General features: G+C 43.0%; 1 protein-coding gene across 5 annotated transcripts in view; it reads right to left on the reverse strand.

Moving 5' to 3' along the window:
- BACH2 (BTB domain and CNC homolog 2) overlaps positions 1-25,942 on the reverse strand; it is a 193,751-nt gene that overhangs the window by 45,139 nt on the left and 122,670 nt on the right. For all 5 annotated transcript variants that reach the window (XM_074862085.1, XM_074862081.1, XM_074862084.1 and 2 more), the window contains one exon: positions 4,316-4,570. In XM_074862085.1, the coding sequence (XP_074718186.1) occupies positions 4,316-4,558 (243 nt within the window). In that variant the 5' untranslated portion in view covers positions 4,559-4,570. The remainder of the gene's footprint in view (positions 1-4,315; positions 4,571-25,942) is intronic.

Raw genomic sequence — 25,942 nt, forward strand, 5'->3', positions numbered from 1 at the left:
ATGAATGACTCAATCATCTACTCGAGAGCTATTACTTGCAGCGATGAAGCAATGTTAATTGGATAATGGCCTGCTGCCAGCTAATATTGGCATGACCTACAATACCCCTGGCTGACAGCCGTATCTCTCTCTCTATCACACCTTTTTTTGTAATCTGGATGGGAAGTGGAAACCATTAAAAAAGCCTCCTAAGTGCCATTTAACTTCTTATCATGAATTAAAAGCTTAATTAAGTGCCTTGTTAAAAGAAGGAAGACCAGTTTTCATGATTAAATAAAACAAAACAACAGTTAGGGGTATGGAGTGAATGACTAACTTTACAGCTTTAAACTCAGTTCTTGGAAAATATTAATTTTGGGTTGCATTTAACAGCAGCTGCTAGAGGAAAACTGCACAATTACTGAAAAATACCCTGGGTGAAAAGCAGGCAAGGTTCTAGTTGTTTACAAAAAACTGCAAATGAAGAGAAAAGCGCAGAAGTTAAGAGCTAACGGGGTCCTTTTTTATTAGCTGTAGGCAGCTGACATACTTCATTCCTCTAACTCTGCTCTGAGGGCTGATAGTTCACACACCATGGCCACATCTGAGCCCTTGTTATTACATGGCTGTTTTTCCAAGCGCTTACCTACACACTAAAATACGTTGCTTTAACAAAAGGTGTAGTATGAAATCAAATTACCAAGGCTAGCACAAAAGGGTTTATGGAAACTCTTCAATCAGTGCAGAATTAGCTCCATACAGTCTTAGTGAGTTGATCAGGGAAAGGTTTGAACTGAGGCATATTTAAGTCATGCTTGAACTGACCTGAAATGTCTAACACAAAAGTTTTGCAGTGGTTTATAACCCTGTAAGTTCAGCTAGTCCCAATTCTGTGTGTGCACAATGTCTTTGTACTGAAATGACTGGCGTATCATAAAGACTGCTCTCACTTGTAATTGGATATAAACAAGAAATAATGTAAAAAACATCTGTTCACTGTTCAGCTAGACAACAGTTAACAATGTCTGGATGCCAGATTAGCAAAAAGACCCCAACATGCTATGAAGCAAAAAAAAGGGCTGCAATTTAGACTTCAGAGGCAGATTTACCGCTTTGAATAATCAAAAATAAGTTCTTTTGTTTTGATGTTAAGCTCCCTCACACCAACATTACATGAGTGCAAAAGCTTTATATATACAGCTTTATCCAGCTCCAACATGAAACCTTTGAGAAATAATAATAACAATGCCCTTTCTCCACAACTGCATACTTTAGCAGTTTTCAAACCACGCCAGAATTTAAAATGCAACGCTTGTATGGTTGGCTTAAAAATAGCTTTGTCAATTTACGAGTCATCGTCACCTTCGGAAAAGTTTTGAACTGTGAAGACTACATCTAAAATTTATTTTCAACCTCTGTTTTTCTGTAACAACTATATGCCAACGTAAATTGTCTCTAAGCCTGAAAAAAGTATTGGCTCAGGGCATTAACATTCAACTTTTGTTTTAAACTTTTCCACTGGAGGAATAACTCCCTACATGACAGATTAAATCAGTTTTCACAGATACCTTTAGAAATAACTCATGGGCTGCCAGAGATCTGCAGACCATGGACTAAAAGTAATAACCTTGGAAAGAGCCATTAGCTTGTGAACCGAAAAAGACCCTGCTAACTTCTTTTAACGTAATATAACTAAGATGGTATTTCCCCTGCTCTATCAGCTCTTAAAAACCAGGAGTGTTTCAGTTCCTTTTGTGGGGAGCTCCGCTACTGTTCTTTGTTGGAGGCGCTTCCCATATCCAAGTACAGGCACCTACCAAAGCGCCCAGCACTCTGAAGCAGAGCAATGCCAGAAGCAGAGGCATGTACCTTAACCAAGGAGTAACTGAGACATAATGAAGTGCATCAGGCAGCTCTCTTTATCCCAAGTGACTAGCATTTGTGAGGAAATTATTTAACTGACCACCTCACACACAGCTATTCAAATAGAGTAGCCACCAAGCAGATTAGATTCAATACAGTTAACAGCAATTAATTTGCATGTGAAAAATATCTGTACAAGTAAGCATTGGTAACTGTATGTATCTTTTTTAATAAGCTAAGACAGTTCTTTTCCAGGATGAGAAAGTTAAAGCCCTGGCGCTCTGCAACTAGTAGAAGCACGTGGCGAAATAACAGTGGTGGTCTTAGGTGAAGCGTGACAACTTCAGAGTACTGGGAAGAACCTTAAGAACTAGATTCACTGCTTCTGCAAATCCATGGACTTCACTGGAGCTGTAACAGCAGCCAGTGTAACCCTATGTCACTAAAACTTTTTGATCTTTCATTGCAATGATACACTCCAAAATGTGAAACTCCAATACTTCATTTATCCAGAGAGGATTCACTTAAATAGAAATCATTTAAGGTTGGACTGGAGGATTTTTTTTTTACATAGTATCTCATAGAAAACACACAGGAAGACAAACCTTTGTGTTTTAAATCTTTAGTGTCATATGAACATAGAACTGGGTCACCAAGTGCAGACACATCATGATCCCTCCACCACCCTGCTCCGCCCACTGGACTGTGGCTCAGCACCTCATTGCTGCCGTGACTAGAAATCTGCTAATTTCCAATCTACTTTTACTAAAAGCCAGCTGAAACCAATCAATGCTTGTGTCAACACTGTCTTTTAGTATTAAAGAGAAACTCCTCCTCTCAGCCGTTTCATCTCCTCTGCCTACGCAGACCTATAGCATGTTGCAGTTGTCACGCCAGCAGTATGGACCTGCCATGGTCTTGTCTTCTCCTCCTTTAGGCCAGGCTCCTTCTTCTGAACATCTTGGTCACTCATGTATATGCTTATTTGAATTTCAATTATTTGTCTTTATCTGACAGGACCTAAATCAAACATGGAGGTCTCACCAAGGCTTTGCAGAAGAGTGCTGATACTCTCCTGCCTCTTGGTAACTGTGTAGCCCTGGGCATGTTTTGTCACCTCTCTGCTCCTGCCCTTGCTTTGCGGTGTGAAAGCTATGTGACACTAACTGAGACTCAATTCTTCCACTGGAAATTATTAGTGGACACTGCAGAATCATAGTGTGCATCCTAGTGCATCCTCTGCAATATCTCTAAACTCCTATGCAAAATGTCTGGGTTGAAATTTCTTCATGAGTAATATTCAGTGTCAAGACTCATGAAATCACACCCAGTGACCTACTTCTTGTAATGCTCTCCAACTTGTGTCATGACAACATCACAACGCCACTGAAGTCTCTGGAGAGCTAAACCAGAGGGGGAAAAATGGTGTGTGACACTTCGGGATGTGTCATAGTTTAAAAACATACCATGCTTCTTCATGGGTGTTAAGCAAATGATGGTGAAAAACCAGAGTACCTTCCCACTGAGCGACTGCTGTCCTGTGCCCTGGGTACATCACCACCCTTCTTGTGCTGCCCATCCCAGCCAGAGACACCAGGCAAGCAGTGCCAAGGAGCAGGGTGATGGCAGCCCTGGCCAGCAGGCACACGTCTCCCCTTTGTGGGCAGCAAAGCCACCAGCGGGCCCCACAGTAGCTGTGCTGTCACGGCTGCATGGCTGTGAGGAAATTACAGTGGGGGTGGAAGCCAGCCAGTGAGATTTTGTGGTAAAATAAAGTAAACTTTCCAGTGAGGTACGTATTTTCTACGTCCCTTGGCTTCCTGCTGTGGGAGCCATGCCACATGAGAAAAACCCTGCTTTTTGACAGACCGTGTTCACGGTTTCTTGGTGGAAAATACATGGCCTGAAGCAGTTAAATCCCAAACTCGCTGTGAGGGGAGGCGAGAGAAAGCAAGGCTGAATGAGGTCCAGGAGCAGGGAAAGAAGAGGACGAGGATATGAACTGCCAGAGAGGGGTGTATAGCAATGAGACTCCCAACAACATGACAGCTCAAATGATTTTTCAACAATAACCTGTCGCCTAGAAGCCACATCACCCCTTTCAAATTTCCTGTCTGGAAGAGCAGAATAATATCAGGGTCCTGATAATGCCCTGAACGAGGCTATGGTAATTAAGCGTTTGGGTACGACTCCCTCAGCAGCAGCGACAAAAGCGAGCTGAAGCATCTTGAAGCTTTGCCACCGTAACTATTAGGAGCTACTGCTGGTGAGGAAGGCTGACACGAACATGTCCATCCTCCAGTGATTTGCAACCCACTCAAACACAAAAATCACATCCAGAGCCGTGCCAGGGCAGGCACTGACACCTGCGCCACGCTCCCCTTGGCCACCTTAGCAGACCATGGAGGTCTTCCTCACCACGCGGGATGGATGGGGCTCGTGTTTACGTCAGCGGCACGGTGACATACTGTACCTCTTCCGGCAGGCTGACCACCAGGTCATTTTCCGTCTGCCCTACCAAGGCCTGCAAGAAGTACTCGCTGCAGGCAGCCAGCACAGCCCGGTGGGCGCGGAACTCCTTCCCCTCCACGATCAACGTCACGTCACAGAGAATGTCCTGCTTCCGCTGGTCATTTAAGCAGAGGAGAATATTGGTACAGTGCACCGTTGACTCATACACATACATGGGGGAGTCAGTCTTCTCATCCACAGACATGCCGTTCACACCCTGCAGAGGAGAAGGGAGGAGGAAAACACAAACAAAGTGGTCAGGAGCAACACAGTCACAGGGTGAACGTGGTGTGGTGGGATGCTGCCCACTTTCTGGATACCACAGGACCATGGCCAAGCAGCCCATTAATTCTTAAAACCAAGCAAGTTGCTTGGGAAAGATATTGGGAAGAGTGTTCATTGCCACCAGCTTTCACTCCACTGTGCTTCGATTACCTACTCCCCCACAACTTCCCCTCTCAAAACCAAAACAGGGTTCAGAAGGACTGCAAAGTGCTTTCCTTCAACCACCGGCTATGCATCTATGGTTTTCAATTTAGTAGAGGCAATAACATGGGGACATGGGAAATTTTAGAAGATTTTAACAAAAAATGCAAGAGTGACTGTTGGGTCATCTAATGATGAAAAAAAGTGCTTGCTTCTGTTATTTTCAGATTAAAGGAAAAAACCCTCAAAACCCCAGCCTATTCTCCAGCAGACAGGCAGTACTGCATGTTTACACTGAAGACCTTGGCTGAAGCATACCTGACAAAGACAAGCCACTAACTACAGCAACTTAATTTCTCAATCAGAATTAGAGCGATTTTAAGCATTAAGGGGGAGAGAAAGATGTTTAGTGGCTTCAGAAGAAATCTGTTTCCAGGTATGCCTACAGCAACATGCCTTCACCAGCAGTTTAATGACATTTACAGAAAAGAGCAGCTTCTGAATGCCAGACCCACAGACCCAAGAAAATCCCTTGACCCATGTCGAAGTCCAGCTGTGGGTGGCAGGGCAGCACGTGGGTGCTGGGGCTGCTCCTGCCTGCAGGTAAGTCTCCCACTCCTGACAGCGGGGCAGAGGTTGGAGGGATGTAAGATACCCGTTACAACTGTCTGAGCTTGGAATTTCTCTGCCTGATGTTCTGCAATTTCTGACACATGTAGAACTGGCAATGTCTCTGAACGTGGGGATCAGACTTGCAGTGGTCATGGTGGTGGTAATCAGCTTCCCCCAACACCCGACACCACACGAACTTCGCACTTCAACACGTTGAACTAATTCTTTTACCCCAAACTTTTTGCTCAGCACCAGACTGAATCCTCTGCATTATTTTCCCATTTCAATTTCTCTGAGTAGAGAAGTGTAAAAGCCTGTGCTGTGTCTGAACACACTATGTACCTCAAACCAAAAATGATTGGTTTAGGGCTTACACAGGAAAAAGGATTATTTGTATGTATTATTCTATCTGCTGTTGAAAGTCATGCAAATGCACAGACTTCAAGTATTTTAAGGAATTATTTTTCCCTATTGCGAACAACCGCCTTCTGAGAGGTAAGATTCACAGGCATACAGGGCTAGGGGCAACAGACAGCAGTATTTTGGTATAATACTGCTGCACTGTAAAGATCTGACCATTTTAGTGCATAGAAGCAAAATTCCTCCTCTGTCAGTTTTTAACGCGGATCTTTGCAGCATTTTCCTTTGCTAGTACATTATACACCCTGATCTCCTTCTACGACAGGGTGACCGGCTTATTGGATGAGGGAAAGGCTGTGGATGTTGTCTACCTTGACTTTAGTAAGGCCTTTGACACCGTTTCCCACAACATTCTCCTGGCGAAACTGGCTGCTCACGGCTTGGATGGGCACACGCTTCGCTGGGTAAAAAACTGGCTGGATGGCCGGGCCTGAAGAGTTGTGGTGAACGGAGTTAAATCCAGTTGGAGGCCGGTCGTGAGTGGTGTCCCCCAGGGCTCGGTTTTGGGGCCACTCCTGTTTAACATCTTTATTGATGATCTAGACGAGGGGATCGAGTGCACCCTCAGTAAGTTTGCAGACGACACCAAGTTGGGTGGGAGTGTTGATCTGCTCGAGGGTAGGGAGGCTCTGCAGAGAGACCTGGACAGGCTGGAGCGATGGGCTAAGGCCAACTGGATGAGCTTCAATAAGGACAAATGCCGGGTGCTACACTTGGGCCACAACAACCCCCAGCAGCGCTACAGGCTTGGGGAGGAGTGGCTGGAGAGCTGCCAGTCAGAGAGGGACCTGGGGGTGTTGATTGACAGCCGGCTGAACAGGAGCCAGCAGTGTGCCCAGGTGGCCAAGAAGGCCAGTGGCATCCTGGCTTGTGTCAGAAATAGCTGGTCAGCAGGGACAGGGAAGTGATCTTACCCCTGTACTCGGCACTGGTGAGGCTGCACCTCGATTACCGTGTTCAGTTTTGGGCCCTTCACTACAAAAAGGACATTGAATTACTCAAGCGTGTCCAGAGAAGGGCAGCGAAGCTGGTGAAGGGTCTGGAGCACATGTCGTATGAGGAGCGGCTGAGGGAACTGGGGTTGTTTAGTCTGGAGAAGAGGAGGCTGAGGGGAGACCTCATCGCCCTCTACAGCTACCTGAAAGGAGGTTGCAGAGAACTGGGGATGAGTCTCTTTAACCAATTAACAAGCAATAGAACAAGAGGGAATGGCCTCAAGTTGCACCAGGGAAGGTTTAGTCTGGATATCAGGAAGTATTTCTTTACAGAACGGGTAGTTAGGCATTGGAATGGGCTGCCCAGGGATGTGGTGGAGTCCCCATCCCTGGAGGTGTTTAACAGTCGGGTTGACATAGTGCTGAGGGATATGGTGTAGTTGGGAACTGTCAGTGTTAGGTTAATGGTTGGGCTAGGTGATCTTCAATGTCTTTTCCAACCTAGACGATTCTGTGATTCTGTGATTCTGAGTAGATACAGCATGAATTCAAACCATTTCTCATGCCATGAGTTCAAATCAGGGTACCATTTTCCTACAGTGTCATTCAAAAGATACCGGTAACCTAGACAAGAATGAATCTATGAGGACTCGCTTCTTACTTCTAAGTATTTACTAGATTTCTCAATGATAACTCCATCTTCCCACCTTTATGGTAGTGTTTTAAGCCAGTGGCTATGATGACTCTTTCTACGAAATAGGTATTTTTGTCAACATTACAAAACTATAATATTACTGGAAGTCTTACCGGGATGCTTACAGCTTTTCTTTTACTGGTATTTTCAACATTTACTGCTGACTCATGCCACATTTCTAAGTACCCCGCTGAAATACCTATATGAACAGAAAAAAACCAACCAACCAACCCAGATTAGCCCTTCACTGACATCATGTCTAGAGAGAAGAAACACAGCTACTTATTTATCTGCATAAATATGGATGTAGGGGAGGGAGACACTTTGGGGATTTTTATGCTATCAGTTGGATTTCTTAACCAGATGAAATTTCTTTTTTTTTCTCCTCATAAATTGAGACTAACGAGAAGAATTGACAGCAATCATTTTATTAGCACTCCAGTAAGGTAAAAGAGAAAATGATACTTAGCTCATCCCACTCATAGCTTTCTGTGTAACTGAACTCTGATGCTAACGATAGCATTATAATGATGTTCTAAGTGGTCACTCTTGCATGCTATGAAGTGCAAGAGTTTACAAGAACAATCTAGTGGGAAAATCTGAGAGTTGCAAATGACAATGCAAAGGGGAAAGTGTTATTTTTTTTTTCTTTATTTCCAGGCATGTCTTATGCCTGTAATGTCTCAGATGATGAAAAAATGTACAAGAAACCTGAAACCTGGCAGGTAATGAACAGACCATCAATTATATTTTCAGTACCTTTTTAAAAAACAAAAAACACTGTTTGCCTGAAATTGCAATTCTTTTTTATAGTAATAGTGCAATTTGTGTGAATCAAACCCTGAATTGCTTAAGTTACTAATTAGTAATTTCCCACTTTTTAACTACAGCTCTTATCAAGTGTATTTTTTAAAACAATTCATTGCATGCCCTGTGAAGTGCTGAAAATACCACGGTGTATTTCCCCGCTGGTGAGCGAGCCTGCCTTCTGTGCTAGGAAACCTGACCGATGTACTGAGATGCTGGGGCTGTAAGTTGCACCATCCGCTCCAGCGGATCCCTAGCTATGCTCCCGGGAAGGACCTCCACCCAGCTGCTTATATCACCATGCTTTCCTGAGGCTACTGTTGTGACTCCAGGGGCTTCCTGAAAGTGGATCCATGCCGTGCCCCTTTCCGAGACTGCTGAGAGCGCATGTAGATGCCCTGGCTGGCGGCTGCAACCTCAGCTGGAGACAGACTTCCCCTGGCCATGCCCCTGCCTGCTCCAGGAAGCACCCTGAGCCCTGCATTGCACGCAGGGAAGCTGGGGCTGGGCTACAGCTCAGGACCACCTATTTACCAGCTTTTAATGTCTCAACGCAAGTGATTTACAGTCTTCCCTTTTCCACGATCTGCCATCGACTGAATGACCTCCAGGCATGAGGTGTTTCCTCTCCCAAGAGGGCTTTATCCTGCAGGACAGGAGCAAGATGGTGAAAGTGGGAAGTATATTGTTCATTTTCACAGAGAATGGGTTTAGAGTGCAAAGAGAAAAGGTCACTGTAGGGCTTTGGCGTGTAGTAGCAAGAAAATTAGCAGAATTCAGCTTTTTTTTTCCCCTCTCCTCGGAAGAGAAAAGCAGGGATCGGGTATTAACTCTGAACTCTGAGGCAAGCCGGGCTGGAAGGCTTTTATACAGTATTAATTCAAACCACATATTTTTATGCTGAACTCAGTATTATGCCGAGTTTGCAGAACCTTCTTCATGGAAATCATTGCTACACGCTTGGTATTTCTTCAAACTGAAGAGAGAATGTCTTAGCAAGCCTCTCTCTGGCTCAAAAGAACATGCTGTGCATTTGTTTGCATATAGGTCACCATACTGCCAGAAAAAGCCTCTTTGAAACAAAAGTTTCCAGAAACTGGCACGAACTATTGTGGGCAAGGAAAGCACCATTGAAACCTCGCCAAAATGTTGCTGGTAAAGGCCAGCAACTGCAGTGAAGCAAATTGGAACGTTGCTTACACGGTCCTTCCACAGCAATGGGTGGGAGATCCCACTGAGCCCTTCTGCATGGGCAACATGGAGGAGGCACACGAAACCTCAGGAGACCAAAAAAGTTGCTCATGGAACATACGAATCACTTCAGTTTGTAGTGTGTCATCTCTACTGCCTGGCACTCGCTCAAAACTCTCCAAGACGCATAAACACACTGCCTGAGCTGCTACCAAAAATACATTACCTATTATGAAAAAAACCAGCTCCTGCCTCACAAGACTAGAGGGCAGGCAATGTGGTGTCCGTTTTTAAAGGGAAACATTAGGGGAGAGAAAATCTTATCAAGGCAGACCAGAAAGTCCTGCATCAGAACTGGGTTAACTACGTGAAAATGTAAATTTTGATCGTGGCAGAGCTACAGAGCGCTTAACCAGGCAAATTATCATCGTGACAAAGCAGCATGGCTTCTGCAAGGGGAAGTCATGTCTCTGATGGGCTCTATTAAAATTCCTGAAGTGTGTCATATTAGCAGTGAGGAACACTGGTACATGTAATTAGTGTTGACTTTCAGAAATCCTTTGACAAAACCTTTACAAAAGGCTGCTAGTTGTCTTAAGGTGAGAAGTTGCATCAGACTGGAAATCACTTAGGATAAACTGTATTCAACAGAGAAGGGACGCAGAGGCAATTTTCAGCAGGTTAACAGTGAAATTCCCCCAGAAACAAAACAGCAGCAGTACTGGCTCACATCTGCCTATGGTCACACCATGCAACACGCCTGAACTCCTCTGGTTTCTGAAGCTGAACCAGGGTTGGGCACACTTAGTACTTGGATGGGAGACTGCCCAGGTGTACCAGGGTCCTAAAATCAGCATGCTTCTCCTACAGTGAGGTCATCGAGAAGATGGAGCCAGACACTGGGAGCAATTTGAAACAACACAGGTTTAGACTGGACGTAAGGAAAACGAAGGAACAGTTGCCTGGACAGGCTGTGTCATCTCCATCCTTGGAGGTTTTCAAGACCAGACTGGATATAGTGCTGAGCAACCTGTTCTGATCTCAGAGCTCTCCTGCTTTGAGCAGCAGGTTGTGCTAGGAACCTCCTCGGGTCCTTTCCAACATGAATTATCTGATGATCCTACATTGATTAGCGATCAAGAAGTCCACAGACCATCACAGTGAGACCGAAATTAATAAAATTAGTTCAAATGTCAAAGGTAATAGGGATTGTTGGGAATTTAAAAAAGACAATATAAAAAAGATTTAGACACTAACAAGGTGACACACTAAATCCAGGGCACTCTGAAAAAAAAATATAGAATGTTTGAGGTTGGGAGGAACTCTAGATATTGTCTAGTGCAGCATCTCTGTTCAAAGCAGGGTGACCTAGAAAAGTCTGCTAAGGACTCTTCAAAGGTGGAAACCCCACACCATCTCTGAACAACCTGTTGCAGTGTTTGACCACCGTCACACTAAACAGGAACCTATTGACCTGGAATCTCAATTTCAATTTGAAGTCTCACGAAAAAGACAGACTGGAGACAGACAGACTGTCATCACCTAAGACAGATTTTAGAGAGAGAGAAATATTTTAATAAGGAGATATATTTTCTAGTTACTTCTGGTACAGTACACTGTTGTGTAGTCTCTGCATCTGACTATTGATGTTGAAACAGGGAAACAAGAAATCCTCAGGAGAACAGCGAAGATTATTGGCAAGGAAAGAGAAAAAGCCCTCCTCAACATGTATGATCAATTCAATAAACACTATACAAAAAATACAAAATAAAAAGGTCAAAGCAGCACTGATATTTATTGTTTCTGGTGCAAATAGGAGAGGACACCCAAGTAAAAGAAGCAAGACAAATGTAGAATTTGTAAAAAGAAGAGCTGTGATTCCTGACCATAGAAATGAACTGAAATAGTATCCTGTACTCATAGGAAGGTGCTTGTTCTGTTTTTCATGAGAGATTTCACAGTCACTGCAATAAACCACATGTACAACTGACCTCTGCTGCATGTTAACGGGAAAAGAACACACCAGATTTGTAAAAGTATTAGTCACTCCTAATAAAAATATCCAGGGCCACTTTACTCAGGGTACAAGTTTACACAGGTTGAATATTCACATGCTTCAGCATGCTGGCCAACAGCAAACTGCCTGGGCAGAGGAATGTGCCTGGATTATCTGTCTTTCCTAACCTACTAACCATTGTCTCAGAAACAAATTATCTGATGGATGTCAACACAGATGAAACACCTTCACACGTGCCCCTCCTAGACTCCTCACCTGCCCCCAAATGCAGGAGACAATGATGGGCATGCTGCTCTGCATGCCCCTCTCCTGAATGGGCACTGAAGTTGCATGGGACTAAGCTGTTGAGGGCAAGCAGTACAAAACATTCATTCAAAGACTACGTGTGGTGGGTGTCACTGACACCAGGGGCTCCTGCTCCCACTGGCTCTAGCGGAGTGGGGGGTTTAGGACACAAGAAACTATCAGATATTAAGCTCAATTCATAAAAGGTGCACAGACTTGCAGTGGAAGCATCTTTGTAGCCTCTCCATGGCAAAGCACCAGTGAGGAAGAGGATGGGGGAAAAAGGGAGCCTAAAGGCATCATCTCATCCCATGAGACAAAAGCTCACTTGTATCCCAGGAGGTGCAAGCAGGACATCAGATCTACAACAGCACAGAGGACTCCCAAAAGCTTCACGGTAAAGGCCTGAGAAGGTTTATCAGTATTTCTGCGTTATGCCTGTAACGCTACATTTTAGTATGGAAGCCAACAGGTAACGCTGTGCGATTTCTCATTTAGGAATTGCAGTACCTGACCTGGTGTAAAATGAACTGCAGGTTTTGTCTGGAAGCATAAGCTGGAGCTCACATTTTATCCTGCTATACAAGGTGACTCCCAGCTTTCTCCTGATCGTGTTAAGAGAGGATCAATACTGAACTGGGTTATTTTTAGTTCCAGTTCACATTCTTCCAATGAGCTCCACTAACAGTAAAAAAAAGACACTTAGGAATAACTTGAAGTGGTCAGCTTGAATGCATCTAAGGGTCCTTGGTCAGAGGTAGCTGGAGAGTCTGCACAGCAGATTTGCATGTAAACGTCTGACAGTATTTCTGTTCAATAGGATGCAGAGAGCGTGAAAAAATGCTCTTTTGTTCTGAGGTTTTCTATGATTTTTTTTTTCCCCTAACAATTTAGCAAAAGGTGCTAGGAAAAAAATGGGGAGAATGATGATAAAATAATGAAAAAGTTGAGAGCAACTTGTACTTCTGACAAATGGCAGCAAAAGCACATCAGACTTGACAGTTTTTAGGGATAAACATTCACTGTTTTTAAGTGGCAAGTGGGAGGAAAATAATTTTCCAGGCTTCCTTCCCCATCTCCTAATATTTTTTCTATGAAAAGACTTGTTCTGTGTAATCAACACTTTGGTTTTAAAGAAATTTATCAATAACGTGACATTTCGGAGCTCCTAAAATGACCATCCTTATAATTGGTTATTACGATCTCTCAATTATAGCTGTAACAACAAAGGATATGATTATATTGTCACTGCTTTCCTTTAAAAAGAAACTATTGAAAGGCCTAATGATTAATTCACCATTTTTGAGAGCTCACTGTAATGACAGAAGACTATATACAAAGGTCTCTTCAGTGAGCCCATTATTCAATTAATAAATGCTGAATACTGAGCAGTCATAGTCATATGAAACTCCCAAGAACTGTATGAATTTTTAACCAATTAATTATCAATTACAACATCATAAAACACCAGCACAAAAATAGAAATAACTAAATTTAATTATACATTATTCTTCTTAGTTGCTGCAAATACTATACAAGACTGATTTTGATTAATAATTCATACAGCAATAAAGTATCAGGAAAGATAATTATACTGTGCCACAATTCTCACACTGATTTCTGTAATTACAGATTACAACAGTGTTAGCAATTTAAAAAGGTTAGGGAGCAGTAGTAATTTGCTATGTCATCCTCAGCAATATTAATGTCTTCTTCTCTGAGCACCCCAGATAATTGAAAATAGACTAGTGGGCTGCCAGGCTACATGGGCTTGCCTCCTGCCAAATGTACTGTGGGTGCCAGGGCCATTAGCAAGAACGTCTTCAGAAATGAGCTTTTCACATTGTTCAAGTAACATCTTCTGTAAAGCAGAAGATACATGGGCAAGTGGAAAAGACACTGTAGAGCATTCTTGGCTGGTCGCTATAGACATGTTGCTGCTGATAGTGATGGCTGGTGCTTCTGAACCTACTGCCTCAAAGCAAGACCTTCATTTGACCATGAGTGGGAAGGGAGATAGCTGAGAGAAGCCCAAGAGACGATTTAATGATGAGCCCTCTAGAGAGGCAGGTCTGGTTGGGCACGCAGCAGGGCCCTGCAGACATCTGGTAACATCTCCTAAAGGCAAGAATTCACATTGCTGAGGAGGCCACATGGCTCCAACATATCAAGCGTTCACAGCCCAGGGAGCACCCTCTGAATTGCTAAACAGCTGCACGTGGTTCAAGGGCCACAAACTGGTCCCTGATGACCTACACCACAGGCAGTGAGCAGAAGCATCAGTGCCTAGGCTGGCTGCAGAGCTGGGCCATGAGCCCTGTTTCTGTATGGTAATCTTCACATGCTTTCGAAGTAGAGACAAGAATACTGGAAATTCATTCCTTAGGTTAAACCAACAGGAATGGGGATGCATCCTCTAGATCGTGGAATGGCTGTGTTTGCACAGCCTATATGTCATCACAGTACAAAGGCTTTGATGTAGGAACTAAGTCCCACTGGAAAAGTCACTTACTGGCTTTGTTATACTGGACAGAGAGTAGCGGAAAAAAAAAAGGGACTCTGATCTTGCAGACCTTTAAACAGAACTGCTGAATGTAGCTTTTGTCTGCAGCATTTTGGTTACTTACAGTGATTTGCAGATTGCACACACAAACAGAAATGTACCACGGCTTCATTTCTGCAATGGATCTTGGGTTTTTGTTCGGTTTTGTTGTTAGTTTTTTTTTTTTCTTTTAAATTAGTGTCAGGATGCCCAGGTCTCCATGATGAATGTTTATTTAAACCCCAGGTGTCTACTCTAAAGAAACTGTGCTTCAGGTTGTTCAGAGATTGGTACCATAAGGAGGCAGGGATTCCCAGTGGAGGTTGCTTTGAAGAGTCCAAATAGATTTATGTTCCACATACAGATAAGACCTATTTCTTGACTTCAGAGGGTTGTGTTGTTACTGTTTCTTGAGGGAGTAAACCAGCTGAACAAGGTAATGATAGCTCACAGTCTTTAGTTAACATGCAAATAATGTTTACACATGGTACATGCATTGACATATACATTCTATACAGGCCTATTAGGCAAAGTATACATGGGCATCTTTTTATGACTCAACTATATGATTATACTACTAATTGTCCTACACTTAGTAAGTCAGTCTTAGTTTAACATGCATTTTCAATGTCCTTTATATAGAAATGATGATGTCTTCAGGAGAGAGGCATAGTAGATGGGGTGGGGGAAGACACAGCCCGGGTAGGAAAACACAAGGAACAACAGAAGAACTGTCCTCTATCTTTATTTCTCAGAAGCCACTCAACTGACACATATGTACGTGGAAAGTGAGAAACACAGAACTCTTCCCCAATAAAGTCTCTTCTCATGGCTTTCACACTGCTCTGTACAGTAGCTGGCTACGGTGAAGGGGACCGGAACCAAGTCTGTTACTCAAAATAGCTTATTCAAAGCAGAATGGGGAATGCCCAACACTGAAACGGTGCCAAAAAACCACCAAGCAAAACAAACAACACATTATGTTTTTCTGAAGTGGTCAATGGCTTCAGGACCTTGGGGAAAAGACACAACCTTTTGGGTTCTTCTTGGGTAAAGCAGATTGCCAGATCAAAGAATCAGACAGGGAAAAATGAACTAGTGATTTTTTTTAACTTGCCCTCCAGCTTGGTGACCTCTCTGAAAAGATTTAAGGTCTCCACACCAATGGAGGCTGGACATTCTGGCAAGGGCCCACCAGATTTAGGTGCTGCCTTCCTTGCTTTAAATGAGCATTTTGCAGTTTTGGTTGCGGAGTGGTACAGTGATATAGCTTTCCTCCTTTTCCTAAACCTTTAAAAAATTTACACGTACCTCTATGGACGTATGTGCACATGTATGTACGTATAATTTGCACTACGATGCTGTCTGAAATTATGAAATTGCTGAAGCATAAATAGTTGGTCAAATATCCAGGCTACTTTCCAGTATGACAATACTTCAGGATAGTAAAGAATGTGCCTCTCTATTTGAAATCTCTTTTGCTAATATGACTATGAGAACAAAGGCCAGGCCGATATTGACCCAACACTACCACTGTTTGGAAACTACAAATGCATAATGGCACTGCTGCTCCTTTTAGCAGCCTTTTAATGTGAAAGATTATGCCAACAAATTATCTGAGTAAAAGCTATTAATTCCCTTTATGTTTTATTCTCAAGGAAGCCCAAAAAACTCCAGCAGAGTTCAGTGCTGAAGCTCTGTGCTTGAAATTTTTGGTTCCTATCAAATGAGCATTGCTTTTGATTTTTTTTTCCAGAGGAAAACAGAAAAATTCTCTCTCAAAATTACGTCTCCTGGTTAAATTTTCTTTGCTTCTCAAGGTGTACTAATTACTGCTTTTCCAGCCTATCTGCAGAACTGGTAGAAGAAGTTCTGTCTGCATGGGAGGGTATGGCCAAAACCACTGCTAACATCTTCATCTACTCAAAAATGACAAAAGCCCATTTTCTCCTGTCATACTACATAGTTGTTATGGGAAAAAATCTGGTCCCTTTTTGTTTTCCAAAATGCAAGCTCTTCATCTTTGCTGCAAGTTAGCAGGTGTTCAGAATATCCTTCATGTTTCCTTGGGACACAAACTGTCATGTCCTTTGGAACATGTCTGTTGTGATTAATGTGTGAAGAGCAGGAATGCATGCAGTAGGTCACTGGGTTAAATTTGGGACAGAATTTTGTAGGGTATAACTTCGCACCTTCTGCTCTTGGGAAAGAATACAGGTGTTGCATTCTCCTTGGAGACTGGGCCGCTATCTGCTTGTGCAGCGTTTTCCACAACCAAACAGATACCAACAATAATGTTCTCCTTTGACAATATATTTACTGAAGGAAAAATGTTTCCTTATGGTTAAATCATAGATTTTTACTAATCTAAAAATAAATGAACAAATAAATAAATAAAATCTAGTGACTACTGCATTAGGATCCACAGATTTACAGGTCTGAACATTGGAAGGCCTATCAACACATGCAAAAAACCATTTTCACATGTTTTACTAACCATCAAATGATCAGAAGGTCACTAAAAAGACTATTTAACAACTCTCAAAGCAAGTGCTAAGCGACACCTGGATTATGCCAAGGGATTCTGACAGTGATTTTGATCCTGTGAGAATCTGAGAATTGCCATTTTGTTATCAGAAGGTTTAAGCAAGAGTCACAAGCCTTCCCACCATCCTCAGAGTCTGGCATGTACCTAGATTCCTATTTAAAGTCCCTTTATCTGTGGACCACCCCTTATTCTGGAACTAAACTGCCTTTCCTGTTGTAGACAATAAATCACCTCATGGAGAAAGGCGCACAGAAAGCAATCACTTCTGCTGCCAACACCTACCAGGACCAGGCTACAGCTGAGGTAAGGAGAGGTTGTGAGACAGAAATGGGCATTTTGACTAAGTGCAACTGCAGCCTGAAGGAGCCCAGGAGAGAAAGAAAAGATGTGATGCATTTGGGTCCTGGTTCTGAGGGTAAGTACAGCCAACGTAGCATCTGCACCTACATATTTCTTAGAGGACTGCAAAGACAGCAGAAGGCAATGACAAGCTTTTCTTTTCCTGTAAATTCCAGAGGAGCTTATGAAAGCTTCTTTGCCATGGTAAAGAATGAGGGATTAAAACTGCAAAGGCTGCTATAAGAAGAATTTGGATTTTATCTTTGTTTGAGGATACTCATATTATTTGTTGAACTTCATGCAGCTTTTTGAAGTTTGTTTGGTTTCTTTGCCCCCCACAGAACTACACTGTACTCAACACTCTTAAAGCTGCAAAAACCATCAAATCAAATCAAATAGAAGATTAACATGCAAAACCGAGAACTAAGACACACTTTATCCCAGGGAAACAGAGTGGCTGGATTATTTCTGTTTGAATTAGTGCACTCTGGCATTGGAGTTTTAATCTCAGGGCATTCCTTATACAGTTCACAAACCCGAAAGGCAGGAAGGACCACCTAATCTGGCCTCCTAAAGGCAATCTCAACAGTTGCCTTTATCATGCAGACTTGCAGTCCCGACAGAGCAAAGAAAACCAGAGGTTTGTTTAACAAGTTCTCTCTTCAACTGCTACTGGAATTATCTATACCTTTAGTCTCCAAGTCCTCTCTTGACAGATCCTGAAATAGCTCTTCCGCTATTTTACCCTAGACTGACGTCAAGCTAAACCAGCCTTCAGTTCCCTGGGACATCCCTTTTATCTTTTTGAAATATCGGAAATACAGTTGGCAGCCCTCCAATTTTCTGGAATTTCCCCTGTTTCCCAAGATTTATTATAAATTAACAGCCACTTAACAGAGCTTTTCAGCTACCTCCTTTAAGATTCCTAGATGTAAAAGTTACTAGGATGTGAAAATGTTTAATTTCAACTACTCCTGCCTATCTCAGATCCTCCTATGCTATAAGCAGCAACCTTTCTCTTCTTTCCACATCATCACACAGGACGGACATATCCTCTTCCACCGTTTCAAATACAAAAAATGTCTAGGGAACATTTCTGCCTTTTCTATTTTCCCTTTTTTGATATTCAATTAATTAATGTTTTATCGCTACTTCTATTTCTTCATTTAACCAGAATGGCTTCTCATTAGAGTAACGTTTTTTGTTATTGATGGCAGTGTAAAATCATAATTTTGAGCAGCTGGCAGAATATTCTTCAACAATTCCCAGTGCGTTCAACACTTTTTACTTTAAATGTAATGTTATGCCAACACAACAGGTTCTAACTTTGGAAAACATCTTTTTCAGTTCTGAGTACAGTGCATGCATAAATTTATAATCTCCTGGTAGGTGGTGTACTCTGCTTGCGCAAGGTCACCGTACAGGATTCGAGGCCCCGTGATTTACATTATTTAAGACTGTCCACAAATAATAGCGTTTGACAAACTGCTTCCCTTCTTGTTTCATTTTCTCATGCAACAAGTTGTAAATGTTTATTTTCCAGTCTGTTTTTAAGAGAACCATTCCCACTGAAACTCTTCTGGATTCTTGTTCATGTCTCATTCTCTCCAATGCCTCTCCCAGAATGCTAAGAGCTGGCTAACAAAAACAATGTAGTTCTTGTACAACCCTAATGGTTTAGATTTACATTATACTGAAAGCACCATAAGGCTGGTTTATGCAATTGGGTATTCACTGATGTCACTTTCTCCCTCTATGGTTAGTTTACAGCCATCATTTGCCCATTTGTCTTCAAGGGGAACGTACTATTGGTAGAGAAAGAGGCTACCAAAACCAGACATTCCCCTTAGTCTCTGCAGACCATAGCTTGGAGATCCACAAGATCCCAAGCTGTTCTCCACTGTCAGCAGCGTGGTGAGTGCAACCTGCTGCTATCTTCTGCCTTCCCTCTCCTTTCAGAAGGGGATGGACACTCAGGACACCTGACCATACCATATCTGAGGGCAACACAAAACAAATCAGAGAGGACCTTGTCCCCGAGGTGGCAATCACTGTTGCCACACTACTTTCAGGACCATAGCAGGTTTGCTCAGGGCTGTGTTTTTAGGAAGCTGTAACCTATGGAAGCTTTGCCCGGCTGATGGAATGTACCCCATACCTACAGTTTGCACAGTCTTTAAGAGATAACGATATTTGATGTATGAACAAATGCTTTTTTACTGAGAAGAAAAAAGTCTGTGTGCTTTTTCTGATGTGAATTGAGAAGCTATATTCTCCATAGATCTTGGAGACATGCAATTAAAGACTGTCAAATTCGCATGCACACAGGATCCAATTGAAGGCTGAGCAGGCGATGTTATAACATTTCTCACTTGACTTGACAACCTTATATTCTTTTAACAGCTTCTGTGCATAATTTCCTTACCTTAAACAAACTAAAGGTGCCATTGTGTAACCTGACCCTCGAGCCCACGTGGGTCAGGAGGAGGGGGGGAGTCACAAGATCTCTGCTTCTCAAGCAGCGCTGGCTGACCACCACTGGTCTGCAAAATCACAACCGAGCAGCCTACAATGCTGCGCCAAATATGGGTGGTGTGAGCAGAGCCCAGGTCTGCAGGTCCCCCTGATTCGTCACTAACCAGATTCCAAGGCAGCATTAAGCAGAAGCCATCAGCTGCCCTGGGCTTTCTTTTACGAAGTTTCTGGCTGGTCAGATGGGTTTCCATGGGAATAGCAACAGCAACAGCTGCACCTGTGGCCCCAAACCCACTATCCAGTTGAGATCTCATGTCTTTGCTCCACAGCATGAGGGCACCAGAGCTTCAGAAGAGCTCAAAAAAATGTTGAACATAGGAAAATTACACATAATTTCAAGCTTTATTTTCCTTTTTACTTCCCCCTCAGCTGAGACACTTTGGTGGTGGTTTTCTAACTACAGGCTGAACGAACATCACAGCAAGAAAACTATGACCCTATGCACCTCAAGTCTGGCAAACCTACTGTGGTTCAAAATAAGGCTTTGTAGGGGGAAATGACAAGATACAAGGCAAGCAGTCCTATTTCTGGTGCACGTGTAGAGAAGCACTGGGAGGTCTACATGCAACAGGATCTAGCTGGCACATTCCAGCACTTATTTGGCAAGGTGTTGAGTGCCTTTAATGAGATCTGAGATCCCCTGAAACAAGTGGGATCAAGCCATAAAAGCATGAAGACAAGGAGATTAAACTACAGATTAATAATTATACAGTATAAACAATCTGGGATAACTCTCTTGCTCCACTGGAGACTGACATATTTATGTATAAAGCGGGGAATATATAAAGCTCATTGATTTGTATTTCAAATGAAACTGATCTAAAAGCATTACTAATTATTAACTAAAATATGTAATACAAATAAGTGTGCTAGGAAACAATCAATACGACCCAGCACTTGCAACCCCCTACAGCAATTTTTGTGCTAAAAAGGGGACCAGCCTAGATGGCAAACTCTAGTGCTTGCCAGGGAATTTGTCTCTCTGTACACATGTAAAAGAGAACAGTCCGCAATGTAAAAGCAAGCATACTTTTTTTCTTACTTTTTCCCCCTCAACGTCTGCCTACCCTAACTGTACCTAACCTACATTGCAGGCTGCAATAAAAAAAATAAATGATTAAAAAAGCTCACACCACAAATCTTCTAACTAAACCAATGCATTGTGTTTTCTGGACTGTCAGAAGAATGCAAATATTGTCATGCAGGAGCAGATCTTTTTAGACAAACTTGACCACATAGTGACATAGCTTCATGGAAGGAAGAGATAATTTTCCACTATCAGACTAAATGAAGATTTTGCCATTAGCACAATTCAAGTCTTGTAGAAAGAGGCTCAGATAGTTAATATTTATCGGAAGTCAAGATCAGGTAAGTATATCTACAGATTCATGCTATTACTTCAAGAATTTAAGTCCTAGTAAGACACAGTCTGGTTATATGCCCAAAGGAATGTTAAAATTCTTTTGAAAATACTTGTTGCTTGATGAAACACAGGACAGTCACTACTTTGTTATGAATGACATGATGCTTTTCCATCACAGCATACTGTGCTCCAATATAGTGTCTTAAAAACAGACATGTATGTGCATGTGTATATAGTTACATATGTGTATACATGTACGTGTGTGTATATATATATGTGCACGCACGTGCACAATGTTTAATCAATATATCTTAGAAAATATGTATTATTGTTACTGTGTGTTTCTGGAATAGCCCATGTTGTCTGGCACGAGCTTTCCAAACATCAAAAAATGACACGATCACTATTAAAAGGGTCCTTGGGCCAGTCCTATCAATAGAGCTACCCAGACATATATCAAGGAGGAAAAGCTCCTTTAACTCTGTACAAATTACATGGCTCAGTATTATTTGTAGCCATTATTCCATGCATTTCTCACCTGAACTACATATGCACACATGCATTCTTGTACTGCATGTGGCAAGAATTTTTCCAAAAGGAGCATAAACAAGAGGAGAAATCAAAATCCTGAAAAGGATGTTTGTACAAATGTTTTTAGTAATAATAAAGGAGGAAAGAGATGTGTGAAAAAAGCTCTGAAATGGGACGAATCCAGAGACAATGGTGAAAAGTTGAAGGGACAGGGAAGAGTCAAGAGCAACATCCACAAGGATGCTAAAAACTGCATTATTATGGATGAGTGGAAGGGTTCAAGGCTTACCTCAGAGAGAGAGGAGGCTGAAGAGGCTGGGGGCTTATGGATCAAGAGTTAAAAGGAAAGGGGGAGGAGGGATGGCTGGAGAAGTTTCAAGGGAAAACGGCCTGTAGTAAGGGGGCAGGAGTCCAGTCCTGGACTCACTGCCTCCAGGGGCGCAGAGGGGCAGAGGTGAGAACAGGGGAACAAATCATGGGAAAGAGTGGCTATTTTCCAGTGTTTTCAGTGAGCAAAAAGAAACCAAAGCCGGAGATAAAGCCATTGCATACTACAGCAAGTATGTAAGGATGCTAGGAGGTCTCGAGAAGAAAAGAGTGGGCAGGCAGCAGAGAGAGGTTGCACTGCCCAGAACAGAGAGGGGAACGACTGCCAAGGAGCTTGAAAGAGCAGTGGGAATGGAGGCGACACTGAGAAAAAAGGTTCCTGGAAATTGTCTGTTCCCCCACTTGGAGGTGGGATGATGCTTCTTGAGCGGAAGGCGAGGGGAGGGAAAGTCACAGGCACTCAGAGAAGCTAACAGGGGGAAGTGTCAGAACGGAGAAGAGATGAGAGGGGAGAGGTAATCACTGGTGAGAGGCTGGAGAGTGGGTGAGGACACAGTGCCAAGAGACGATAATCCAGCTGATTAGAGAATTAGGCACAAGAGATGTCAAGCGAAAGGCAGAGAGCAGAAGAGGCTACGGAGGTGGCACGAAGAGCCTGAGCTTAAAATAAAACTGTCAAGCAGTCCAAATGCACCAGCCGTACGCTTCCCCTCTGCCTGCCCCCTCTCTCCATCGTACCGTCAGAGACCGACTACCTTACAGCAGGGAGCAAACAAAAATCCAGCCACCCTCAGGCTGATCCTGGAGGAGCAACAGAATAGGAAAGAGGAGAAATAAAAGCTGGCTGACAATAGCTGCCCGTGGATAAAAAAGGAGGCTTTTAGCACAGCTGTGCAGCTATATTTGATTTACGTGGGCTTCTTCATGCAAAACAGAGGCACAGCAGTGCAAATGGCTTTCTAAAGAAAGCATCGTGGACAGAAACTCCCGCACATTAGAGAGAGAAAGGAAATGCTGATGTCCTGGGCTACACCAGGATGCATATGGAGCTGGGGATCCTGGCTCAGACAGCCAGCACAAAGGCGCTTGCATCGCGCCATCCCCATGCAAGGCAGTGCTACGCCCAGCGGCGTGAGGGATGATGTACACAAAGCCCTAAGTGCTTTCTTAGGCAGCTTACTATTTTGAGTTTGAGCTTGACATCCCCTTGTAATGAAAAGGCTCGTTTCCACAGGAAAATGACTACCAAATACCGTAAAAATCCTGTTCTTTGTGTCAAAGAAGTCCACTTCCAAATTAAGAAACAAAACACAGTATCCCTGATTAAACACTACACATTTTTGTAAATTTTATTTTCTAGTAGCAAGTAATTAATCTTGTGTTAGAGGCTGAAAAGTCCCTACTAGTTTTTGAACTTGCAGACAGCTGGAAAATGCTTACTTAGGCTAGTGTGCACATCTTTGAGTAATTCCTACTTGCTAATTACTCTTCCAGAAGCTGCCAACAGCTATTCTTAACATTTTGCTAACTAGGGAGGGATATCACATCACATTATCATATATCATGGAAATTAAGAACAGGATGATGGTGAAGCAATGGGATAAAAATCAAGATAGTTAAGAAAGAAATTAAAGCTAATCGATTTGCACCCAAAAAAAATCTGCAGTGCATAAACAGTGTTTCAGAAACAAAGGACAAGGCTGGGGAACAAAAAACAAAAGTGAAACCAGCATTTGCAGAAGTTGTCAGAGTAGATTCCTTCTCTTGGTGACAGATGAGATAAGACTGAAGCCTGGGACCCCTTGCAAATGAGACTTACTAGTACTCCACTAAGCCACTGCAAACAGAGCAATATTCTCCTCTGCAACACAACAGATGTGATTCAAACTGGCAAGCCCTTGCACGTAAAAGCACGATGTGTTCCCCTGCTCGGCAAGGTTTCTGAAATATTCACTGCAGCAGCCCAGAGGGAATTCCAGCTTGCGGTGTGCAGAAAGCTCGCTGGTGCTCTTACACAGCAGAGCAGAATCGCCCATGGCTCAAGGGGCACCGAAGGGCATCAAGTGGGTGCTGTTAGAGGAACGCCCTCGAGATGGAGCTGCTGGCAGCATGGGCATCCCATGCAGCCCTTGGGCCTGTGTGGGAGGTGGGGGGAGGCAGCCTGGAGGGAAATCAAAGAAGTACTTTCATATATGTGTGTGCACATTAACTGCAGCAAGCTAACACAGGATTTGCAATAGGAACGTCTGCTCTGAAAATGGTAAAGGCAAACTATTATCAGGACGAACGTCCTTATACAGCATCTCCGGGGAGGCTCTGGTCACCATTGATCAAATGTCTTTTTCTTGGAATGCTGTTAAGCTATGGTCACCAATGCTATGTAAGGAAGGGAAAAGAGGCTTCGTATCACCGCTTTCCCTCCTCACTTGACATGACATAGAATACTGGCACATTAGCACAGGCGAAAGAAACAGAGCCTGGCTGATAATGGCCATGCTCACGTATTTATTAAGTGGCCCAGGGAAGGAGGCACTGGGCACACAAGATTGACTATGCAGCTTGTTCACTGAATACCTGCAGCAGCAGTTTCCTGCTACCAAGAGGTTTCCTTGGGATTTCCAGAAATGCTCTGCAACCAAAGCATAAAAGCAACCACTTGCCTTGCTCGGATTGCCCACTTGAACTTTTTGAGAAGGTTGCATGTATTTACCATCGATCTACAGGACTGTGTTGCGAACTGACTTGTGGTGGAAAGACTGCAAAATCTGACTGTGGTACTTAAACGATCCACACACTGCTTTGCCTCTATGTCTCCAAAGGGCATGTAGGGAGATACAGCATTATCCCCATTTACCGGCAGGCTGTGGGGGTACAGGCAAACCTCCTGATTTAGGAGCTTGTACTGCCATGGCTGTAGGTAAGCGAGAAATTATTACCTTTGCTTCTTGGCTACTTGTCCAGACTGGTAAAATCAGTTAAAGGACAAGGCTATTTTCCTGATTGCTATGACCTAGACAGGAGCTGGAATTTGGCCCATGTTGGTCATTCAAAAGCTTCGCTACTGGGCACTGCTATAGGGTCTGGCATTGCTGCCTTCTTATCTCTCCATGGCTTTGTCTTGTCTGTGCTGTGTATACATAAGCACACACAGACCATGAGACTCCCAATGAACTCTTGTAATACCGTTTGTCAGCAGCCAACTCAGAGTCAGGAAAAACACCCTTCAACAAGAGGTCATGTCTATAAATATGGCAAAACTAATTATCCCAAGAAGGGTTCCCCTTCCTCTTAAAATTAGCAGTGTATACAGTTGGATATCTCAATGTAAACAAATCACTCTGAATTTCACCAGCTTCACTATCAAGCACTGTTGCACTGCTATGGAAAGAAAAGCATGAATCCTGTACGAAGTCTCTACTATAACAGACACTAAATCTGACATGTGAGAAGTTTTATTGTAGTGTTTTTAAAGGAGTGAAATGAGAGAGAAAAAGCATGAAACCTAAAATCAGCAACACAGCAAAGGTTACAAGAGAAATGCTAAACAAGTGTCCCTATGAGAAATGGAGAAGATAGCTAAAGCCCCTTCTGTGACCAAGGCAGTGGGTAAGCTCCAATGAAGAGTCCAGAAGAGAAAAGGGGCAAGTAGTCATAGGAGAGGACAAGGGAGCCAATGCTATCCTGGGTTCGAGAACAGGAAGGCTTTCCAGAAAAACTGCTCTGCGTAGTTTAAGTAATCATCTGTAAAATATACAGCAAGAAAGATCCCCCAGGTCCAGCCATACCTGGGGACTATGTAAGTCACATCTCGCAAGCCAGAAGAGCTCAGAAAAATCGTTGCTAGGGCATGCTGTTATTATTCTTGTTTGTTTGTTTTTGGCAATTTTGCTTCATTATTTCAAGTCAGGTTTTAAGTAAGTATTTCTTTAATCCTTAAAGGTATTCTTAAATCTCATCTAGCTGTCACGTTTTTCAGAGACAAAAGCAGAGTACTGCATTCACTCAAGTATGGTTGTC

This window comes from Strix uralensis, chromosome 3 (genome assembly GCF_047716275.1).
Source record: "Strix uralensis isolate ZFMK-TIS-50842 chromosome 3, bStrUra1, whole genome shotgun sequence".
Classification (NCBI taxonomy): domain Eukaryota; kingdom Metazoa; phylum Chordata; class Aves; order Strigiformes; family Strigidae; genus Strix; species Strix uralensis.